This window comes from Octopus bimaculoides, chromosome 28, assembly GCF_046866305.1.
Source record: "Octopus bimaculoides isolate indiv1 chromosome 28, ASM4686630v1, whole genome shotgun sequence".
Taxonomy (NCBI): Eukaryota; Metazoa; Mollusca; class Cephalopoda; order Octopoda; family Octopodidae; genus Octopus; species Octopus bimaculoides.
Window position 1 is genome coordinate 16467885 of NC_142955.1, and position 23340 is coordinate 16491224.

The 23340-nt window shown below is 35.8% G+C and overlaps 3 protein-coding genes across 3 annotated transcripts; 2 read left to right on the forward strand and 1 right to left on the reverse strand.

The window, feature by feature from the left end:
• The first annotated feature begins 1415 nt into the window (after positions 1-1415).
• On the forward strand, positions 1416-5421 carry LOC106883564 (uncharacterized). The gene has a single exon (XM_014934615.2). The coding sequence runs from the start codon at positions 2173-2175 to the stop codon at positions 4225-4227; it is 2055 nt and encodes a 684-aa protein (XP_014790101.2). The 5' UTR covers positions 1416-2172; the 3' UTR covers positions 4228-5421.
• Positions 5422-9250: 3829 nt separating this feature from the next.
• Positions 9251-16746, forward strand: LOC106883567 (uncharacterized). The gene is made up of 2 exons (XM_089343825.1): positions 9251-10669; positions 14124-16746. Exons 1-2 carry the CDS (start codon positions 9323-9325, stop codon positions 15537-15539), a joined length of 2763 nt encoding a protein of 920 aa, XP_089199951.1. The 5' UTR covers positions 9251-9322; the 3' UTR covers positions 15540-16746.
• A 1491-nt stretch (positions 16747-18237) lies between these two features.
• Positions 18238-22753, reverse strand: LOC106883566 (uncharacterized). Its single transcript, XM_014934617.3, has one exon. It carries the CDS (start codon positions 21826-21828, stop codon positions 20293-20295), a length of 1536 nt encoding a protein of 511 aa, XP_014790103.2. The 5' UTR covers positions 21829-22753; the 3' UTR covers positions 18238-20292.
• Between the last annotated feature and the right edge of the window lie 587 nt (positions 22754-23340).

Genomic DNA, 23340 nt, shown 5'->3' on the forward strand with positions numbered 1-23340 from the left:
CTATAACAGAGGAATTCACGACAGGATACCCCTGGGAACTCTGCATGCTGATGACCTTGCACTAATTGCTGAGTCACTATCAGAACTAGAGAAGTTTCACTCTCACTGTGTTAATGTTTTTCAATATTTTTCTTTCCATAAACACATTTTATGGAATGATGATGCGGAAGTGACATAGGCATGGTCCATTGGTGGAATATAAGCAACAACAACCAAAATCCAATGTTCATTTTAAATTTTGACCCCAACCTACATCTTGCGAGGCCCCATGTGTGAGTAAGGAAAAATATTTTCTCACAGAAAAGTATGCTATTAAAATGAAATATCTTTTAAATAGCCCAACCTTATTTTTCTTTCATCAGTGTGGATAGATGCCAAAAACGACCTCCTCAGTCTGTCCAACATTTAAAACTATAAGCAGAAACGATGTGGGCTTGAAAAAACAAATCATAAATATTCAAATGATTTTTATACATGCGAAAGTTAGAAATAAAGAGGAGGGTGGTCTTGTGATGTGCTAGAAATAACAGCCAAATCTCCCTTAAATCACAGATTTAGCGCTCAAAATATTTGAAATTTCTGCTTTAGTACCGAAACGACTCCTTCCATAGTATTTAGGTGCCAAAAACAGAAAAGAAGAAAGAGAAAGAAATTGTGAAAAACCGTCGTGAGGGGCATGGTGGGGATGGTGAAAAAAATTAACTTATATGGTCTTCTTTATTTGAAACTCTGTATTTTCTAAAACCCTGTCCCCACCCCTTCGGAGAACATTTCACCCACATATTTTTTTACAACCGTAATGCTTGCAGTCTGAATGATAATTCTATAAACTTTCATTTAAAAAAAAAAATATTTTCCTGAAAGTTATCAGGGAAAAATGGGGTGGTGTGGATTTTGTGAAATTGCTCTCCGCGCCCCCGAAGAATTATTCTTTCCCATAAATCCTCATATACTCTGAATGTACAGCATCTAAGGCAGATTTGTTGAAAATTCCGTGAAAATGTATCGATTTTTCTGGAAGTTATGCGGCGACGGAGGAGGAGGACACAACTGTGGTGAAACGAGAAAACCTTCTGTCGATCCCATTGAAGCAGAATCGTCTAAATGTTCCGAAACTTCACTCTCCACTTGCGGAAAATGTTATTCACAACCACTTCCGATGCGAACGAAATAAATCAACAGTCTTGTGTCCATTAAAATAACTAAGTCCTATTTAAGTAATACTTGTAATAAATATTAATAAAGCTTATTACAGTTTCTCTCTCTCTGTCACACACACGTTAATATCTCTGTCCTTAAAAAAGCAAAGCTTGCTTGTAGGTTGCCCCACTGAAAACAGTAAATGAAATTCATAATAGTTCAGATCTTCCGCATCATTTCAATTAATTCGACCATTCTGCCGATAAGTTTATTTATTTTCCGAGAAAGTAATGAGGATGGACGAGTCGGTGGTGTAGTCTCATATTTCTAGCAATTCGGGTGTTGTGTATTTGATACTATGCTTTTTATACACACAGGGCATACCTACACAACAGTGTCCCACTGAATGTGTTTGTTCGTAACTTTATGGAAAATGGGTATTTTTAAATAAAACTTTCTACAAATATGCTTCTGAAAATTTTCCCACTTTTTAACAATTCCTCAATTTATATGGAGAATGTTAATCACTTGGACACTTGAAAGACGACTGTTTTTAAATAAACATAACTGAACGTTTGTTTGTTGGGGATTTTTAATATACGTCACCGGAATCGTTTACAAAAGGGGAAAGAATATCACCGACACCGCCGATTGCAAATGTTGAGCTGAACTAATTATAATGATTCGTAGTAATTATCTCGTGTCGAGGTGAATGTTAATGGATAAGACAGGGCAACATACATGTTTAAGGGTCAGTGTTCCATGACCTTCAGGATTAAATATTTCGTTTGATCACAACCTCACATCGCTAAATGTTTGTTCCCGATTCTACAGCGCGGGAAATGGCTTTTAATCGACCACAAATCAATCAATGAACTTTTCTCACTCATCTTCTCTTTTTATTTGGACTTCATATCAAACATTCTACTGGTGAGTAGCAAATATAACTTCATTACATTTGCTCCACACATATAAACAGAGGTCTTTGATATCAAAGACAAGGAACTTTTTAAGAATACCTCAAGAATTTCTATGGAGAACGTTAATCACTCGGACACTTGTAAGACGACTGTTTTTAAGAATGGAGATGCAGTTAGAATGACAGACAGAGATGAGAAAGCTGAAAACAAAAGTGTGAGTGAATATCGCTGTGAGATTTATAGGAAGACATTCTCTTCAGAAGATGAAGACTTCTCGCAGAAAGAAATACACAAAGAAGAAAAACGGTTCCGTTGTGAAATATGTTGCAAATGTTTTAGCACTAATGCTACTTTAAAGACACATATAAGAATACATACAGGAGAAAAACCTTTCCGCTGTGAAATATGTGGGAAATGTTTTACCTTTAATAGTTATTTACAGACACATAAAAGAACACATACAGGAGAAAAACCCTTCCACTGTGAAATATGTGGGGAATCATTTAGTTATAGTGGTACATTAACAAGACACATAACTGTGCACACTGGGGAAAAACGTTTTCATTGTGAAATATGTGGGAAATGTTTTGCTTTAAATAATGATTTAAAGGAACATAAAAGAATACATACAGGAGAAAAACCCTTCCACTGTGAAATATGTGGGGAATCATTTCATCATCGTGGTACATTAACAAGACACAAAACTGTGCACACTGGGGAAAAACGTTTCCCTTGTGAAATATGTGGGAAATGTTTTGCCTCTAATAGTGAATTAAAGGAACATAAAAGAATACATACAGGAGAAAACCCCTTCCACTGTGAAATATGTGGGGAATCATTTCATCATCATGGTACATTAACAAGACACAAACTTGTACATACCAGGGAAAAACGTTTCCCTTGTGAAACATGTGGGAAATGTTTTACCTCTAATAGTATTTTAAAGGGACATAAAAGAACACATACAGGAGAAAAACCGTTCCGCTGTGGAATATGTGGGAAATGTTTTACCCATAATAGTAATTTAAAGGAACATAAAAGAATACATACAGGAGAAAAACCCTTCCACTGTGGAATATGTGGGAAATGTTTTACCCATAATAGTCATTTAAAGACACATAAAAGAATACATACAGGAGAAAAACCCTTCCACTGTGGAATATGTGGGAAATGTTTTGCCCATAATAGTAATTTAAAGGAACATAAAAGAATACATACAGGAGAAAAACGTTTCCATTGTGAAATATGTGGGAAATGTTTTGCCTTAAATAATGATTTAAAGGAACATAAAAGAACACATACAGGAGAAAAACCCTTCCACTGTGAAATATGTGGGGAATCATTTCATCGTCGCGGTACATTAACAAGACACAAACTGGTACATACCAGGGAAAAACGTTACCCTTGTGAAATATGTGGCAAATGTTTTACCTCTAATAGTATTTTAAAGGGACATAAAAGAATACATACAGGAGAAAAACCCTTCAGCTGTGAAATATGTGGGGAATCATTTGGTTCTAGTAGTATATTAAGAACACACAAAACTGTACACAGTGGGGAAAAACGTTTCCCTTGTGAAATATGTGGGAAACGTTTTAACGCTAATTTTCATTTAAAGGGACATAAAAGAACACATACAGGAGAAAAACCGTTCCGCTGTGGAATATGTGGGAAATGTTTTGCCACTAATTGTAATTTAAAGGGACATAAAAGAACACATACAGGAGAAAAACCCTTCCACTGTGAAATATGTGGGAAATGTTTTATCCATAATAGCGTTTTAAAGCAACATGAAAGAACACATACAGGAGAAAAACCCTTCCACTGTGGAATATGTGGGAAATGTTTTACCCATAATAGTCATTTAAAGACACATAAAAGAATACATACAGGAGAAAAACCCTTCCACTGTGAAATATGTGGGAAATGTTTTACCTATAATAGTGTTTTAAAGCAACATAAAAGAATACATACAGGAGAAAAACCCTTCCACTGTGGAATATGTGGGAAATGTTTTGCCCATAATAGTAATTTAAAGGAACATGAAAGAACACATACAGGTGAAAAACGTTTCCATTGTGAAATATGTGGGAAATGTTTTACCTCTAATAGTCATTTAAAGGGACATAAAAGAATACACACAGGAGAAAAAACCCTTTCACAGTGAAATACGTGGAAAATCATTCACATCGTGTGTGAAATAGAAGAAGAGATTCATGAAAGGAAGCTGTGCAGTTGCATGAGGATGAGATTATATTGATTATGTAGGTCGAGGGTAATTAAATTTGGTGCCTATTTAGTCAAATGAAAAAGGAGCCCATGGAAACAAGTAGACAAGGATGAAAGTAAATTATAATGCAACATAAGGTAAATTCAGTAAGGCATCAACTTTGTTCTTTCCTGTGAAAAAAGTAATACTTCATCCTTATAAAAAGCAATGTTTGTTTGTTTGTTTGTAAATTCACTTCTGAAAACACAAAATAAAATTGTACACTGGGGAAAAACACCTCAACTGTGAGTTATGTGGGAAATGTTTTACCTGTAGTTGTGATTTACAGACACATAAAAGAATATATACAGGAGAAAAACCCTTCCACTATGAAATATGTGGGAAATGTTTTACCACTAATAGTTATTTAAAGAAACATAAAAGAATACATACAGGAGAGAAACCCTTCCACTGTGAAATGTGTGGGGAATCATTCTCTGATCAATCTCCTTGTGCACACCACAAAAAGGTACACTCTGAAAAAAAGAATAATTGTGAAATATATGGCAAAGCATTTCTTCTTAAAGTTGTGGTTGTAGTTCATAAACGAAATCACACTGGCGAAACCATTCCAATGGATTGCACCTAGAAAATTACCCTCCCAGGCACAAGTCTGAGCAAGGAGACCAGTAGTCACCCATGTTTACTGGTCTCCCCTCACCATGCCACCGGTGTTATCCAAGGGAAAGGCAAAGGGGCCGATACAGCTTGGCACCTGTGATGTCGCAACTCATTTCTACAGCTGAGTGAACTAGAGCAACGTGAAACAAAGTGTCTTGCTCAAGAACACAACATGCAGCCCAGTCCGAGATTCAAACTCACAACCTCACAATCGTAAGCTCGACGCTCTAACCACTGAGCCATGCGCCTTCACATTGAAATATGCACATGATTATAGATGCTAATGTGTGTATGAGGATTTAAATGAAAATGTCAAAATAACGAGACAAAAAGTAAATTATTTTTATTACTCCCCAAATATTATAAAGGATTGTTTACTTTTAATATTTTCAATATTTTGTTGTCAATGATTCACTCATTATTCTACATTTTATTATTTTCTACAATAAATGATTTTCAAACTTTCATAAATATTGTACTTGTGTTTGTATTGAAATTCACCAAATTAATAGGTATGTTTGCACATGGGTACCCAGCCAGTATCTGATTGGTATAGGTTCAACTCCCATAGCCTCCTGCTGCCAACCCTTTTCCATCTTATAAGGGTAAATACCCAATTTTCTCCTGTTTTCACAGCTTTACTGCTTTTGAAATTTACTTTCTGGTCTGTAAAATACCAATCATATTCGATGCTTCCAAAGTTTGTTTCTAAAAAGGTTACATATATTTTCTAAAGCTACTCAAGGAACAGCAGGTTTAGTTGATGTAAAAGCTGGGCATTTACAACATATTCAACAAGTTCCATTCGAAAGCTCCAAATATTTGTGATAAATGTTATTTATATTAATTGCAAAAGTTCCCGAAGAACAATATTTCTTTTCAGACATGAGGAGACACATTTGAGGCTGTAATTTCAGATTATTTCTATTTTGTTCAATTACGTGCACTGATTAAAACTACCTTTTTTTCCCACAGACTAGCAATAGTTGGTGTCGAGACGGTCCAGTTGGGCGCTGATGCCTAAGGTGGGGACGTTAGAGAAAAATAATTCATAGTATATATAAATTAGTAAAATATAGAATATTTATACATAAAAATAGGGGTGGGAGCGCTGACTGTATTATGTGGCCATGAGGGTCCAAAATGTTCGAGAACCTCTGTGCTTTAGCACAAAAAACAAAATTGGTGCGTTATTTAAGGGTTATTTAGCTGTTATTTTTAGCACATCTCACGACCACAACATGCATTCCACCTTTGTTTTCCACTCTGGACGTATTGGTGTTTTTCAATATCTTTCTCCCCATAAACACATTTTATGGTTTATTGCTGAGATTTAAGCCAAGAATTCGAACTGTCCATAGTTGAAGCTGAAAAATTTGAAGACATTTCTCCCGAATATTTACTTCCGTCAAGATCCACTTTGCCTTTCAGTTTTTTGCGTCGAGGAAATTAAAAAAAAAAACAATGCAAATGCCAGAACGGAGGTAAGTGACTATTCTCTCCTAGCAGAATTTTCGGCTTGTGTCTTTTTTAGAAGTAGTATCACTAGCGAATTGCGAAACTGCGAGACAAGGGAAATAACTTTTATTATAGTACGTAAATGATTGTTTCCCCTGATATGGTCCAGATGTCAAGTTTATGGTGAAGCATCTAGCATGTGACAGTAGAGACCTCCAACATTCTAGACCCCGGGATCATATCCCTGCTTCATGCTATTGGGGCGGTGATGTCTGAACTCAAGTGCGATCCACAGCATCTTCCTCGCCTTCCTCCGGCGCAACGCCTTTTCCAGCTTGCCTACTGAGGCATGAGAAACATTTCGTAGTATAGAATAGTTATAGAAGTTGTATATCGGGACAGTTATTAATTTTATTTAATTTCTTTTGTCAAATACTCGTTTATTGCTGTTCACTCGTTTATTACTGTTCTTATTTTTTTAACTCGTATCCATTGTCCGGAAATCTTTCGTCACCCCTATGTGACCTCTTCAGCGACACTTTCCGTGCTTGTGTGTGCTCTTGCTCTGCTTAATTTATTCTAAGATCTAGTTCGCTTGGCTGACGACAAAATATGCAGTCACGCACAAAATTACAGCTTCCAAATCCTGTTTCCTGACTGGATGAAAATGATCAAACTTTAATCGTTTATAACTTTTTAAAAACATTTTTCTGGAAAAAGTTAAATAACTCCAGCAATTCAGTTTGGAAAAGTATATTATTCTGCCAAATTTTTTAATTTCCGATAAATTTTAATTTTTGAAATGCTGGCAGCTAAACCAACTGTTCTGTTCTTCTATGGTACGACATTTTCCGTCCTCGTGTGTACTTCTGCTCCGCTTAGTCTATTCTGTTATGGAAGGAATTGTTGTTGTTGGCACTCCGTCGCTTACGACGACGTCGAGGGTTCCAGTTGATCCGATCAACGGAACAGCCTGCTCGTGAAATTAACGTGCAAGTGGCTGAGCACTCCACAGGCACGTGTACCCTTAACGTAGTTCTCGGGGATATTCAGTGTGACAAGGCTGGACCCCTTTGAATTACAGGTACAACAGAAACAGGAAGTAAGAGTGAGAGAAGGTTGTGGTGAAAGTGTACAGCAGAGTTCGCCATCATCCCCTGCCTGAGCCTCGTGGAGCTTTTGGTGTTTTCGCTCAATAAACACTCACAACGCCTTGTCTGGGAATCGAAACCGCGACCCTATGACTGCGAGTCCGCTGCCCTAACCACTGGGCCATTGCGCCTCCACTGGAAGGAATTATACAAATGAGAAATCTGCTTTATTCAATTTCATCTTAAGAAAATTTTTAAAAATACAAAAAAACATTTGTTGTGATTACCTCCCCTGACACAATTAACTTTATCTTTTTATCTTTCTCTTTTGGCTGTTAATTTTGCACGTGAACAATCGTTAAGCAAAGCCAAACGCATTAACATCAGTAACTCCACCAAAAAATGCTGTTCACCAACCAAATAACTGCTGATTATCCGGTTTTGACATTTTTGACTCAGTGTTTATATATATACACATACAATTAAAGTGGGAAAATTATCAGAAAAATCATTTCTACTCATTTATATATATATATTTCTATATATATATATATATATAAACACCACCAAATTGTATTCATAAATTTAGATTACTGTTTTTTTTACTGTACTGTATTAAAAAATAAAAATTACTTGTTTGTAAGCTTAAAATAGATTTTTTATTATCCATATGTTATTGAAAATGCATTCATAAAGTACAAACTGGGAATGGTTATTATTGGTTTAGCCTAGAGACAAGTAAATTCAGCCTAGTCTAGCCTAGAGACAAATTTTCGGTCGTGTCTCCTGGAACCAATTAACGACGTAGGGTGAGGTATGCTAGTGACCGGCCCTCGTGCCGGAGCACGTAAAAGGCACCCACTACACTCTCGGAGTGGTTGGCGTTAGGAAGGGCATCCAGTTGTAGAAACTCTGCCAGATCAGATTGGAGTCTGGTGTAGCCATCTGGTTTACCAGTCACCAGTCAAATCGTCCAACCCATGCTAGCATGGAAAGCGGACGTTAAATGATGATGATGATATATATATATATATATATATATATATATATATATAATTTAAAGGATTCGAGGAAACCAGGTAATTAAATCGTGAAAACACCAAGTGAGAGTGCGTGGTGGCGCAACTGTATACATACAATAGACAACGGCATATACGTAAGACACAAAAGTAAACACAAATTTGTTCCTCCAGTTATGCATACATTCACAAGAAAATGGCGTGGTAAATGATTCACAAGTACTCGAGCAAATTGCGTCCTGAACTTGTTCCATTTGACAAAAGGTTTGCTAGGCACCAACATGAAACACGTGCGTGTCCGTAGAACATGTTATGTTGGGGACTTTAATATACGTCACCGGTGTTGTTAAAAAAAATTGTCACCGACTCTGTGCGTGATTCTAATGCATTCATCTAAATCTAATTATATTATTTGTAGTAATTATCTCGTGTCAAGGTGAACGTAGATTTTTGTGGATAAGACAGGGCTACAAACAAGTTTGAGGGTCAGTGTTCCTTCACCTTTATCATTAAATATTTCATTTGATCACAGCTTTACATCGTTAATTGGTTGTTCCCTATTTTACAGGACAGGGGAAATGGCTTTTAATCAACAACGAATCAATCAATGAACTTTCCTCGCCCTTCTTCATTTTTCATTTGGACTTTATATCAAACATTCTACTGGTGAGTAGAAAATATATCTGCATTGCATCTCTTCCACACATGTAAGCGGTGTTTAGTAATATCTAAGACAAGAAACTGAACCATAATAGATTATGTTACAGACGTTTGACAGTTTTCAAGAATTGCTCGAGAATTAATATGGAGAACGTTGATCACTTGGACACTTGTAACACAATTGTTTTTCACAATATAGATACTGTCAGAGATGAGAAAGCCGGAAAGAAGAACGTTCTTGAATATCGTTGCGAGATTTGTAGGAAGACATTCCCTTCAGAGCATGAAGTCTTTAAACACAAAGAAATACACAAGAAGCAAAAACGGTTTCATTGTGAAATATGTGGGAAATCGTTTCATAGAAATTGTCATCTTGTGGTACACAAACGTAATCATACTGGAGAGAAACCATTCCATTGTGAAATATGCGAAAAAGTTTTTGTTTCTAAGGACACCCTAACAACACACAAAGGAGTACACAGTGAAGAGAAAAGGTTTCACTGTGAAATATGTGGGAAATCGTTTCACAGAAATTCTCTTCTTGTGAGTCACAAACTAAGTCATACTGGAGAAAAACCTTTCACCTGCGAAATATGTGGGAAATGTTTTAGTAAGAATTCTCGTGTTGTAGTTCACAAAAGAATCCACACGGGAGAAAAACCATACCAATGCGAAATATGTGGGAAATCTTTTGCTGACACTGCTTATCTTGCAGTTCACAGACGTAGTCACACTGGGGAGAAACCATTCCGGTGTGAAACATGTGGCAAGTCTTTTGTTACTAGCAGCTTCCTAACTATACACAAAAGAATACACGCTGGAGAAAAAACATTCCAGTGTAAAATATGTGGGAAGCTGTTTGCTCATAAACAGGGTTTGAAGTCACACAACAGACTACACACTGGGCAGAAAACTTTCCACTGTGAAATATGTGGGAAATCTTTTTATGATAATGCTCATCTTGTGGTTCACAGACGTTATCATACAGGTGAAAGACCATTCAACTGTGAAATATGTAAGAAATCTTTTGTCACAAAAAGAGATTTAACATCACACATTAAAATACACAGGGGAGAAAAACCATTCCAATGTGAAATTTGTGAGAAATATTTTGTTACTAGTTATGTCCTAAAAAGACATAAAAGAATACATACCGGAGAGAAACCTTACCATTGTGAAATATGTGAGAAACCATTTTGCAGCAGAGGTTCATTAGCACAACACAGAACAGTACACACTGGGGAAAAACCTTTCCATTGTGAAATATGTGGGAAATGTTTTGCTTCTAAAGGCGTTTTAAAGAGACATATCAGAACACACACAGGAGAGAAACCGTTCCACTGTGAAATATGCGGATCATCTTTCTCTCAGAATTCTTGCCTAATTGAGCACAAGCGTCGCCACACAGGAGGAAAACCATTCCAATGTGAAATTTGTGAGAAATCTTTTGTGTCTTCTCATAAATTGAAGAATCACCAAAACATTCACTGTTGAAGGAAAGTTTTGGACTGTGAAATCGTTTTCAAAGTTCTGATCTAGTAATCTGTAAATATTATTAGGAGAAAGATCTGTTTACTGTTTAGTTTTAGTCAGAGACACAATTTTATGAATCATGGAAAGAAAAATACTGGTATCACACCTACATCAGCATTTATTTGTCCATCTTTGCATGCTAGAATGGGTGAGACAGGTTGTGGATGGCCAGATGCCACTTTTTGCAATGATTGATCATATTTTCATGGAAGGGTAGAAACGAAGGACACATTTTGTATACTGGTGACAACTACAATGCTATGTCAAGTCAAACAGACACGTATTCGCGATGAGCTTCCTTCAGTTTCTATCTGTCACATCTACTCACAAAGACTCACTGTTGTGGGCTTATGAAATTACTAGCATACCTGAGCCGTCAATGACAGGTATCATTGAAATATGTACATGATTAAAGATGCTAATGTGTGTATGAGGATTTAAATGAAAATGCCAAAATAACAAAACAAAAAGTAAATATTTTTATTACTCCCCAAATATAAAATATTGTTTACTTTTAATATTTTCAATATTTTGTTGTCAATGATTCACTCATTATTCTACATTTTGTTATTTTCTACAATAAATACTTCTTAATATTTCATAAATGTTGTAGATGTTGTTTGTATTGAAATTCACCAAATTAATAGGTATGTTTGCACATGGGTACCCAGCCAGTATCTGATTGGTATAGGTTCAACTCCCATAGCCTCCTGCTGCCAACCCTTTTCCATCTTATAAGGGTAAATACCCAATTTTCTGCTGTTTTCACAGCTTTACTGCTTTTGAAATTTACTTTCTGGTCTGTAAAATACCAATCATATTCGATGCTTCTAAAGTTTGTTTCTAAAAACGTTACATATATTTTCTAAAGCTTCTCAAGGAACAACAGGTTTAGTTGATGTAAAAGCTGGGCATTTACAACATATTCAACATGTTCCATTCGAAAGCTCCAAATATTTGTGATAAATGTTATTATTTATATTAATTGCAGAAGTTCCTGAAGAATAATATTTCTTGTATATATATACATACATTACCTTATTATTTTTCTTACATATATATATATATATACATATACATATAGATATGCATATATATATATATATATATATATATATGATGATGATGATGATATACATATATAAACATATATATACATATATGTATATACATGTCTATATACATATATATCTATATACATACATATATATATACATATAAATATATACATATATATAAATGTATACATACATATATATATTCACATATATAAACACATATATATATATAAATATAAATATATATATATATATATATATATATATATATACATACACACACGTATGTATATATATATATATATATACATACACACACGTATGTATATATATATATATATATATATACATACACACACGTATGTATATATATATATATATATATATATATATATATATATACATACACACATGTATGTATATATATATATATATATACATACACACACGTATGTATATATATATATATATATATATATATATACATACACACACGTATGTATATATATATATATATATACATACACACACGTATGTATATATATATATATATATATATACATGCACACACGTATGTATATATATATATATATATATATATATACATGCACACACGTATGTATATATATATATATATATATATATATACATACACACACGTATGTATATATATACATATACGTATATACGCACTCACACACATAAAAGCATATCTACAGATGTGTAACCCACGCGACTTATTTGCCTCATAACTTCCACAAAAATGGATAGATTGTAACGAAATTTTCAGCAAATACCCGTTACATGCTGTAGATTTAGGGTATATAAGTATCTGTTGCAAAGAGTTTTCCCGAGTGGTTGGGGAAAAGAGTTTCTAAACTTTCAGGAAAATGAGTATCGTTTAATGAAAGTTTATGCAAATACCTTTGAAACGGCATAGATTACAATTACAATGAAATTTGTCGGGAAAATCTTTTCCGAGTAAGAGAGATGTTACCAAAATAGATTTTCTTATAAATCCCTATATACACTGAATCTACAGCACCTAAGCTGTATTTGATGAAAATTTCGTTAAGAAGTATTTATTTTTCTGGAAGTTATGAGGCAACAAATTCTGTCTATGTGTGCCTGGGGGTACACATGTTATGTCCACGAAAATTCGTAACCATGGTACTTACACATGCATACTCTTTTACTTGTTTCAGTCATTTGACTGCGGCTATGCTGGAGCACCGCCTTTTAGTCGAGCAAATCGACCCCAGGACTTATTCTTTGTAAGCCTAGTACTTATTCTATCGGTCTGTTTGCCGAACCGCTAAGTTACGGGAACGTAAACACACCAGCATCGGTTGTCAAGCGATGTTGGGGGGACAAACACAAACACACACATATATACGACAGGCTTCTTTCAGTTTCCGTCTACCAAATCCAATCACAAGGCTTTGGTCGGCCCGAGGCTATAGTAGAAGACACTTGCCCAAGGTGCCACGCAGTGGGAATGAACCCGGAACCATGTGGTTGGTAAGCAAGCTACTTACCACACAGCCACTCTTACATACACAAAACATAAATATAAGCGATTCATCTGGAAAAAAAAAATGAAAGAAATAAAGACGAACGAAAATTGCCGAACAAATGTTTTCATTATCTGTCTACCTTCAACGAAAGATATCCAAAAGTATTTCTTTTGAATGGAAAGAGGAGGCTAGGAATTCACAGCGAAAAATAAACCAAAACAACGTAATTGGAAAAGCTGTATAATTAGGACTGCACTGCGGAATATCACATTCCGGTTAAAACAGACTGGTGTGATTTGAAGAAGACTTGACTGTTATTTCTACAAGACTGAAAGACCACGTAGAGACCCACTCTGGCGGATATGGAGATTGTTTTGTGATATTGGGTACAATCACAAACGTAAATTAATTGAAGCTGTTTCTGTTGTATTATGTTGGGGACATTTAATATAAGTCACCGGTATCATTTAAACGCGGGAAACATTATCATTGGCACCGTCTACTGCGCATGTTTCTCATTTGGTTGAGTTGAATCTAATTACATTATTTTGTTTTTGTTTGTGGATAAGACAGACTGACACACACGATCGCTGTTCCTTCATCTTCTAGATTAGATATCTTATTCGATCACAGCTTTATATCGTTAATTGGTTGTTCCCCATTTTACAGGGGAAATGGCTTTTAATCAGTCAATGAAAATTCATTGATTCACTTTTCAGTTGCTCTTTAAATCAAACGTTCTACTGGTAAGTAGAAAGTATATCTACGTTACATATTTTCCACACAAGTAAATGGAGTCTGTGATATCTGAGACAAGAAACAGCTATAATAGAATAACTCCAAGACATATACTTTAAGAATCGCTCGAGAATTAACATGGCGAACGTTAATCACTTGGACATTTCTAACACGATTGTTTTGAGCGATTCAGATACAGTTATAGAGACAGACGGGGATGAGAAAGCTGGAGAGAAAAATGTTCCTGAACATGGCAGTATGGTTTGTTGGGAGTCATCCTCTTCAGAAGATGAAGTCGTTATAGAAAAAGAAACACCCTGTAAGAAAAGACGGTTTCATTGTGAAATTTGTGGAAAATCAGTGAATGCTAAATCTTATCTTGTGGTTCACAAACGTTTTCATACAGGAGAAAGACCATTCCATTGCGAAATTTGTGGGAATTCTTTTTTCTCAAAGAGAGATTTAACAAGACACAAAACGATACACACTGGTGAAAAACCTTTCCCCTGTGATGTATGTAGAAAGTCATTCTCTCACAGGGACTATCTTGCTGCTCACAAACGTTGTCACACAGGAGAAAAGCCATTCCAATGTGAAACGTGTGGGAAATCTTTTGTTACGAAAAGAGATTTAACAAGCCACAAAAGAAAACACACGGGGGAAAGACCTTTCAGTTGTGACATATGTGGGCGATCATTTATTGCTAAAGCGTATGTTGCAGTTCACAAACGTAGTCACACTGGAGAAAGACCTTTCCAGTGTGAAATGTGTGAGAAATCTTTTGAGTCAGAATGGGATTTAACAAGACACGTAAGAGGTCACACAGGAGAGAAACCATTCCAGTGTGAAGTATGTGAGAAATCCTTTGTTTCTCGTAGCACTCTAACAACGCACAAAAGAATTCATACAGGGGAGAAACCATTCCATTGTGAAACATGTAAGAAATGTTTTACTTCTAGTGGCACCCTAGCACAACACAGGAAAATACACACAGGGGAAAAACTTTTCCATTGTGAAATATGTGGGAAATATTTTGCCCATAAAGCTGATTTGAAGAGACACAAAAGAACACATACAGGAGAAAAACCTTTCAAATGTCAAATCTGCGAGAAGTCTTTCTCTGATAATTCTAGTTTTGCACGTCACAAAAGAATACACACTGGAATAAAACAGAATAATTGTGAAACATGTGGGAAATCATTTCTTAATAGATCTCATCTTGTTGCTCACTATCGTATTCACACAGGAGAACGACCATTCCAGTGTGAAACATGTGGGAAAGCCTTTGGTACTCGTACTGATGTAAAAATACACAAAAGAATACACACTGGAGAGAGACCTTACCATTGTGAAATATGTGGGAAATCTTTCGTTCAGAATTCTACACTCTATGTCCACAAACGTCGCCATGCAGGAGAAAAACCATTCCATTGTGAAATATGTGAGAAATCTTTTGTGTTTTGCGGTGAATTAGGGAATCACAAAAGGATTCACCATGGAGAACCTTCCCACTGAAAGATAATAAATCCCTTTCTTTGGAGAACATTTTATGACGATGAAATTGTTAGAAACCATTCTAGTCTTGTAATCCACAAATACCACCTGTTTATAGGGCTTTCCTATAAGTAGGTTATCTCCCTTGGCTAGGCGGCGCTCTATGTAGACAAACTTCCGCAGACTATCCACGCTATTGTTATTGTTTCGATGATTCAGCTATCGAAGTATTTACTGTGCCTAAGTTAAAGAAATATTTAAGATTATATGGACAGTATGTTACTGGAAGAAAGGCGGACTTGACTGAAAGGTATAAAAATTCTGCGGAAGTTAAAGCAAGTCACTGAGCATGCGTACATGTCATACGGGAGAGTTCCAATCAGGGTTGGATAACAACCTTATAGGAACCCCCTATACAGAGACCCCATTTCATGAAGCACAATGAGAAAAATACAGGTGTCAGACCTTCATCAGCATTTTTATGTCCACCTACCTTTGAGTGGGTCAAATGGAATATGGTGAAGCAGAGACTATGGCTAGATGCTGCTCTTTCCAAGTAATATTCCCCTTTGACTAGTCATGTTTTTATGCTTGTATACCAGTGATACTTGCTTCATGCAATGTCAAGCTATGGAAACAGATACGTTTATATATTTGATGGGCTTCGATCAGTTTTTGTCTATCAAATCCACTCCTTTGGATGGACTTTACTAATTATCGTAAACATGACAGATTGTTGTCATATTTATTATAAACAAAGGCACAAAATTTTTCTCAGTATTCAATATTTAGAGAGATTTTTCTATAGAGGATATCTATTACTGATACAGGATAGAAAAGCATCTAAATTGTGGTGTTACTGTTGAAATATTAAATCTATGCTAAGACGGGCATTCATTTAAGTGGGACCTCTTCACCTTACCTGGTCTTTCACTTTTTTTTTAACTATATGAAATTCAAAGTCTTTATTGAAATGAAAAAAAAAAAAATTAAGTTGCTAAAACTGTTTGGAGAGCATAAAAAGCAAACTTATTAATGAAATCATAAACAAACAAGAACATTCAATCTAAAAAGCAAAGTTTTCATTTCTTTGTAATACTAATGATCCAGCAAAATAAGAAATTTATGAAAAAGTTGTCTTTCAAATTTGTGATAAAATATTTTTTGTCAATTTAAATATTTTGTTAAAAATCTTGTGAATTTTGAAATTAAAATGTTTGAATTAAAATATTTGTTGGTTTATATATTTTTTTCAGATTTGATTGACCACAAAAAAATTTTATTGGGTGATATGCTGTGATTGAGAAGAGCTGTTGAACCAAGTGGCCAATGCCAGTGCCATCTGAGTGGCACATCTGCTGGTGACATGCAAAAAGCACTTCACAGGCATTGGGCCTCATGGAGGCAGTGACCAAGACCCTTGGTGATATACTGTGCTTGTGGTGACCAGTCAAGCCAAGTGAGATCGTAGTCGTGGCTGATACCAGTGTCAGGTTAATGGCATGTTAAAAACACCTACTCCACTCTTGGAGTGGTTGGCGTTAGGAAAGGCATCCAGCTGTAGAAACCTTGTGAAATCAGATTGGAACCTGGCACAGCCTCCCAGTTTTCAGTCAAACTGTCCAACCCATGCCAGCATGGAAAGTGGACATTAAATGATGATGATACCACCATTGCACTGGTTAATGTCTTCCAATCACTGAAAGAGATGAAATATACTCCCTGCTCTTCCCACTTCCCTTTCAATCCAGATTGGTGGGTGCATACCCTCCAATCTATTTTTTCAACTCGAAACATTAAAAACGAATTTGTTGATATTCTAGGACAGTCCTCATCCAAGCACAGTTGCAAATAAAGACATTCTAGTCATGACCATCTAGACCAGTGGTTCTCAACCTTTTTTAACTTCGGGCCCACTTTTTATGATCAAAAAATCCCAGGCCCACTGGCCTCTAAACCAGTTATCTGACCCTCTTCCAGAACATAAAAGCCCCATAAAAGAAGTAATTGTTTCCATGTGCCAGATTCATGTGCGGGTACAATCACAGTCAGTAAATAAATACCACATCAGTGTTATAATATCTTGTTTATGAGGCGGTGAGCTGGGAGAGTTGTTAGCATGCCTGGTGAAATGCTTAGCATTCTGAATTTACGTTCAGGGTTCAAATTCCGCCGAGGTTGACTTTGCCTTTCATCCTTTCAGGGTTGATAAATTAAGTACCAGTTGCGTCCTGGGGTCGATCTGATCAACTGGCCCCCTCCCCCATAATTTTGGGCCTTGTGCCAAGAGTAGAAAAGAATGTCTTCTTGTTTATGGAACAGGCGTAGGAGTGGCTGTGTGGTAAGTAGCTTGCTTACCAACCACATGGTCCCGGGTTCAGTCCCACTGCGCGGCATCTTGGGCAAGTGTCTTCTACTATAGCCTCGGGCCGACCAAAGCCTTGTGAGTGGATTTGGTAGACGGAAACTGAAAGAAGCCCGTCATATATATGTATATATATATATATGTGTGTGTGTATGTATGTGTGCGTTTGTCCCCCCACCATCTCTTGACAACCGATGCTGGTGTGTTTATGTCCCCGTAACTTAGCGGTTCGGCAAAAGAGACCAATAGAATAAGTACTAGGCTTCTAAAGAATAAGTCCTGGGGTCGATTTGCTCGACTAAAAGGCGGTGCTCCAGCATGGCCACAGTCAAAAGATTGAAACAATTAAAAGAGTAAGAGTATGGAACAAAAGTTTATTTACATCTTTATTTACAAGAAGTGGTTTAATGGCTACATTGCAGTTGATGTTTTTCAATTAGGTTGCTAAGACTAATAATTACTGTTAATTACATAACAGATGTTAAATGATGATGATGAATAACAAATATACTTTAATTAAAAATAACAGATGATACATCAGGTGAAATAAAGTGCTTCTACTTAGATGAACATCTGTCTAAGTTTGATATTTCAACGGCAGCACCATCATAGACTTTAGATGATCTTCTAAACCATGCATCAGTGGCGGATATCCTCCACAGAAACATCTCTGTGAACAATGAGACTTATGGCTCTGCATTCATTTCTAAGTAAGCTGTCATGTTCACAATCAATATGTCCAAAACGATACTATTCATGTACATGCGATAGGGTGCCAAAATGTTCTTGGCTTTAAGGGACTCACAAAAGACCTTGCTGGCAGCCCAACCTTCCAACTTCATTAACAGGGCTTAAAGATACTGAAGTCATGCTGCAATAAGTATATGAATCTGAAAAGGGAACATGTTGAATAAAATCATAATTAACTGATCCTCCTGTATTTTCTTTTACTCAAAGCCAGGAACTTTCCTCATATATTTTTATATTTAAGTATATAGGAGGTGCAGCAATATCAAAGGAAGGCCAACTGGGAAGATAGTTTTTGTATGTGGCAGATGCTCAACAGTAATAAACACTGTGAATGTGCAGAAAACAACCTTTGCCACATTCCAGGGAGAAAAACTAGTAGTTGATAGCTTCCGTTACCTAGGTGACCAAGTTAGTATTGGGGGAGGGTGCGCTGAAAGTGTAGCTGCTAGAATAAGAATAGCCTGGGCAAAGTTCAGAGAGCTCTTACCTTTGCTGGTGACAAAGGGCCTCTCGCTCAGAGTAAAAGGCAGACTGTATGACGCATGTGTACGAACAGCCATGCTTCATGGCAGTGAAACATGGGCCTTGACTGCTGAGGACATGCGTAAGCTCGCAAGGAATGAAGCCAGTATGCTCCGATGGATGTGTAATGTCAGTGTGCATACTCGACAGAGTGTAGGTACCTTGAGAGAAAAGTTTGACCTAAGAAGCATCAGTTGTGGTGTGCAAGAGAGACATGTGGTGAGAATGGATGAGGATAACTTTTTTTTGCAACAAAACATTAAAAATAACTGACCAATAAAAAGAAACCAACCAAGATTTAAACAAATCAAAAAATAAGACCCAAATAGTAAACGAACAAAGATGCAAAACAATAGAAACAACCATGAAAAATAAATCAAAATTTAAAAGAAATGAAAAATAGGTAAAAAAAAAAAATCTTTTAAATTTTCAAAGGTCAAAAAACATATATTTATATATAGACAAGCCTTTTCATGTCTTACAAGAAATAGTGTTCTTCAGGAACTTCTGCAATTAATATAAATAATAATATTTATCACAAATATTTGGAGCTTTCGAACGGAACATGTTGAATATGTTGTAAATGCCCAGCTTTTACATCAACTAAACCTGCTGTTCTTTGAGAAGCTTTAGAAAATATATGTAACCTTTTTAGTAACAAACTTTGGAAGCATCGAATATGATTGGTATTTTACAGACCAGAAAGTAAATTTCAAAAGCAGTAAAGCTGTGAAAACAGGAGAAAATTGGGTATTTACCCTTATAAGATGGAAAAAAATTTGGCAGCAGGAGGCTATGGGAGTTGAACCTATACCAATCAGATGCTGGCTGGGTATTCTAAGATCATGTACCCACGTGCAAACATATTTTGGTGAATTTCAATACAAACACATGTACAATATTTATGAAATTTTGAAGAGCATTTATTGTAGAAAATAACAAAATGTAGAAGAATGAGTGAATCATTGACTACAAAATATTGATCATATTAAAAATAATCAATTCTGTGTTTGGGGAATTATAAATTGTTCTCCAAAGAAAGGGGTTTATCATATCTTACATTTGAAAGGTTTCCCTCCAGAATAAATCCTTTCCTCATTCATTAATTCACAAGACTCAAAAAATTTCTCATATATTTCACAATGGAATAGTATGTCCTCCTGTGTGACGACGTTTGTGGTCAAGTAGACAAAATCTCTGAGTAAAAGATTTTCCACATATTTCACAGGGGAAAGGTCTTTCTAGAGTGTGTACTGTTTTGTGTGTTTTCAGGTCGCTACTTGGAGCAACAGAATTTCCATATATATCACATTGGAATGGTTTCTCCCCAGTGTGACTTCGTTGATGAACTACAACCTCAAATTTATACAGAAATGCTTTCCCACACATTTCACAGTGGAAGGGTTTTTCTCCTGTATGTATTCTTTTATGTGTCCGTAAAGCATTACTAGCTGTAAAACATTTCCCACATATTTCACAGTGGAAGGGTTTTTCTCCTGTATGTGTTCTTTTATGTGTCTGTAAATAACTATTAGAGGTAAAACATTTACCACATATTTCACAGCTGAAGGGTTTTTCTCCTGTATGTGTTCTTTTGTGTCTCTTTACATCACTATCAGAGGTAAAACATTTCCAACATATTTCACAGTGGAAGAGTTTTTCTCCTTTATGTGTTCTTTCATGTCTCTTTGCATCAATATCAGCAGTAAAACATTTCCCACATATTTCACAGTGGAAGGGTTTTTCTCCTGTATGTGTTCTTTTATGTGTCTGTAAATAACTATTAGAGGTAAAACATTTCCCACATATTTCACAGTGGAAGGATCTTTCTCCTGTATGTGTTCTTTTATGTGTCTGTAAATTACTATTAAAGGTAAAACATTTCCCACATATTTCACAGTGGAAGGGTTTTTCTCCTGTATGTGTTCTTTTATGTGTCTGTAAATTACTATTAGAGGTAAAACATTTCCCACATATTTCACAGCTGAAGGGTTTTTCTCCTGTATGTGTTCTTTTGTGTCTCTTTACCTCACTACCAGAGGTAAAACATTTCCCACATATTTCACAGCTGAAGGGTTTTTCTCCTGTATGTCTTCTTTTGTGTCTCTTTACATCTCTATCAGAGGTAAAACATTTCCAACATATTTCACAGTGGAAGGGTCTTTCTCCTGTATGTGTTCTTTTATGTGTCTGTAAATAACTATTAACGGTAAAACATTTCCCACATATTTCACAGCTGAATAGTTTTTCTCCTGTATGTGTTCTTTTATGCTTCTGTAAATTACTATTAGAGGTAAAACATTTCAGACATATTTCACAGTGGAAGGGTCTTTCTCCTGTATGTGTTCTTTTATGTGTCTGTAAATTACTATTAAAGGTAAAACATTCCCCACATATTTCACAGCGGAAAGGTTTTTCTCCTGTATGTATTCTTATATGTGTCTTTAAAGTAGCATTAGTGCTAAAACATTTGCAACATATTTCACAACGGAACCGTTTTTCTTCTTTGTGTATTTCTTTCTGCGAGAAGTCTTCATCTTCTGAAGAGAATGTCTTCCTATAAATCTCACAGCGATATTCAGGAATACTTTTGTCTTCAGCTTTCTCATCTCTGTCTGTCATTCTAACTGCATCTTCATTCTTAAAAGTGTCCGAATCATTAATGTTCTCCATATAAATTCTTGAGGAATTCTTAAAAAGTGGGTAAATTGTCAGTTCCTTGTCTTTGATATCAAAGACCTGTTTATATGTATGGAGCAAATGTAATGAAGTTATATTTTCTACTCACCAGTAGAATGTTTGATATAAAGTCCAAATGAAAAGTGAAGAAGTATGAGAAAAGTTCATTGATCGATTTGTTTATCCGTTAAAAGCCATTTCCCGCGTCCTGTAAAATAGGGAACACCAATGATCAAACGAAATATTTAATCACGAAAGTGTTGTAACACAGACCCTGAAACACGTAGCTTGCCCCGTCTTATAGACAAACATTAACATTCACCTTGACACGAGATAATTACTACAAATAATATAATTAGATGCGCTCAACTAATTCGAAACAAGTACAATAGGCGGTGTCATGGATATTCTTTCCCTTCGTCTAAACGTTGTCGGTGACATATATTCAAAATCCCCAACACATAATATGACAAACGTCCAATTATATAAATTTATGTTTTTAATTGTATGCAGCATAAGGCTGCGAGCTGGCAGGGACGTTACGACGCCGGGCGAAATGCTTTGCAGTATTTCGTCTGTCTTAACGATGTAAAGTTTACGTTCTGAGTTCAAATTCCGCTGATGTTGACTTTGCCTCTCATCCTTTCCGGGGTCGATAAATTAAGTAAAAGATCTAATCGATTGGCCCCCTCCCCCAAAATTTCGGGCCTTGTGCCTAGAGTAGAAAAGAATTGTATCCAGCATCACAGCATAATAATAATTACGTACACAGGAGCGAGCCTGTGCTTGGTCTTTCGATTTGGTAGAAATAACAGCCAAATCTTCAAAAGATTCTGTTTTAAAGCAAGAGACATTCTACAGTGCTGTCTTACATGGAGTTTTGCATTAGGACGCCCGCATAAGATGAATTAACTCCCTTTTTATGGCAATCTTTCCAATTTTTTCCTCACCGCGGCCTTCCAAATGATACGGAAAGCTTTATATAAAAAACATATTTGACAATTTATGATCTTTCTCAAATACCCCTATCGGATCTATTTTTTTCATTAGTAAAAATATGCAATTTTTTAAAGGATGTAAAAAAGCTGAAAATCAGCTATAATAATGCAGCCTTCCAATCTCGTTGCTTTGAAGGTGTGATATGGGGAGAAAAAAATTGGATAAGAGAATTACAGATGTTTAAGAATCGCAAAAAACTGGGTATTTTTAGTCAATAGAGAGACAGAAATTTTCTGCACTTAGCGGAGTGGTGTCAACTTTAAGATTGTACCCAGTAAAATTTATAGTTTAGCGTCTGTTACACGTTTATATCTATGTGTATGCGTAGGTATACGTATATATGAATACATCCCCACTAGTAGTACTATTTTGTTAAGCACATCTACTAAGTAGTATGAACTGTGTCTGAGGCAGATACGCACAGTGTGTATCACTCCGCTATACATATACTGTTTGTGTAACATGCCAAGTAAATAAACATGTAGAATCATAGTAATGTCTTCAGTG

What these genes read in the sequence shown, in the direction of transcription:
- LOC106883564 (XM_014934615.2), top strand. Translation starts at nt 2,173, where the DNA reads ATGGAGAACGTTAATCACTCGGACACTTGTAAGACGACTGTTTTTAAG.
- LOC106883567 (XM_089343825.1), top strand. Translation starts at nt 9,323, where the DNA reads ATGGAGAACGTTGATCACTTGGACACTTGTAACACAATTGTTTTTCAC. An exon ending in ATCACCAAAACATTCACTGT is followed by an intron (nt 10,670 to 14,123) that starts TGAAGGAAAGTT and finishes ATAATAGAATAA; the next exon opens with CTCCAAGACATATACTTTAA.
- LOC106883566 (XM_014934617.3), bottom strand. Translation starts at nt 21,828, where the DNA reads ATGGAGAACATTAATGATTCGGACACTTTTAAGAATGAAGATGCAGTT.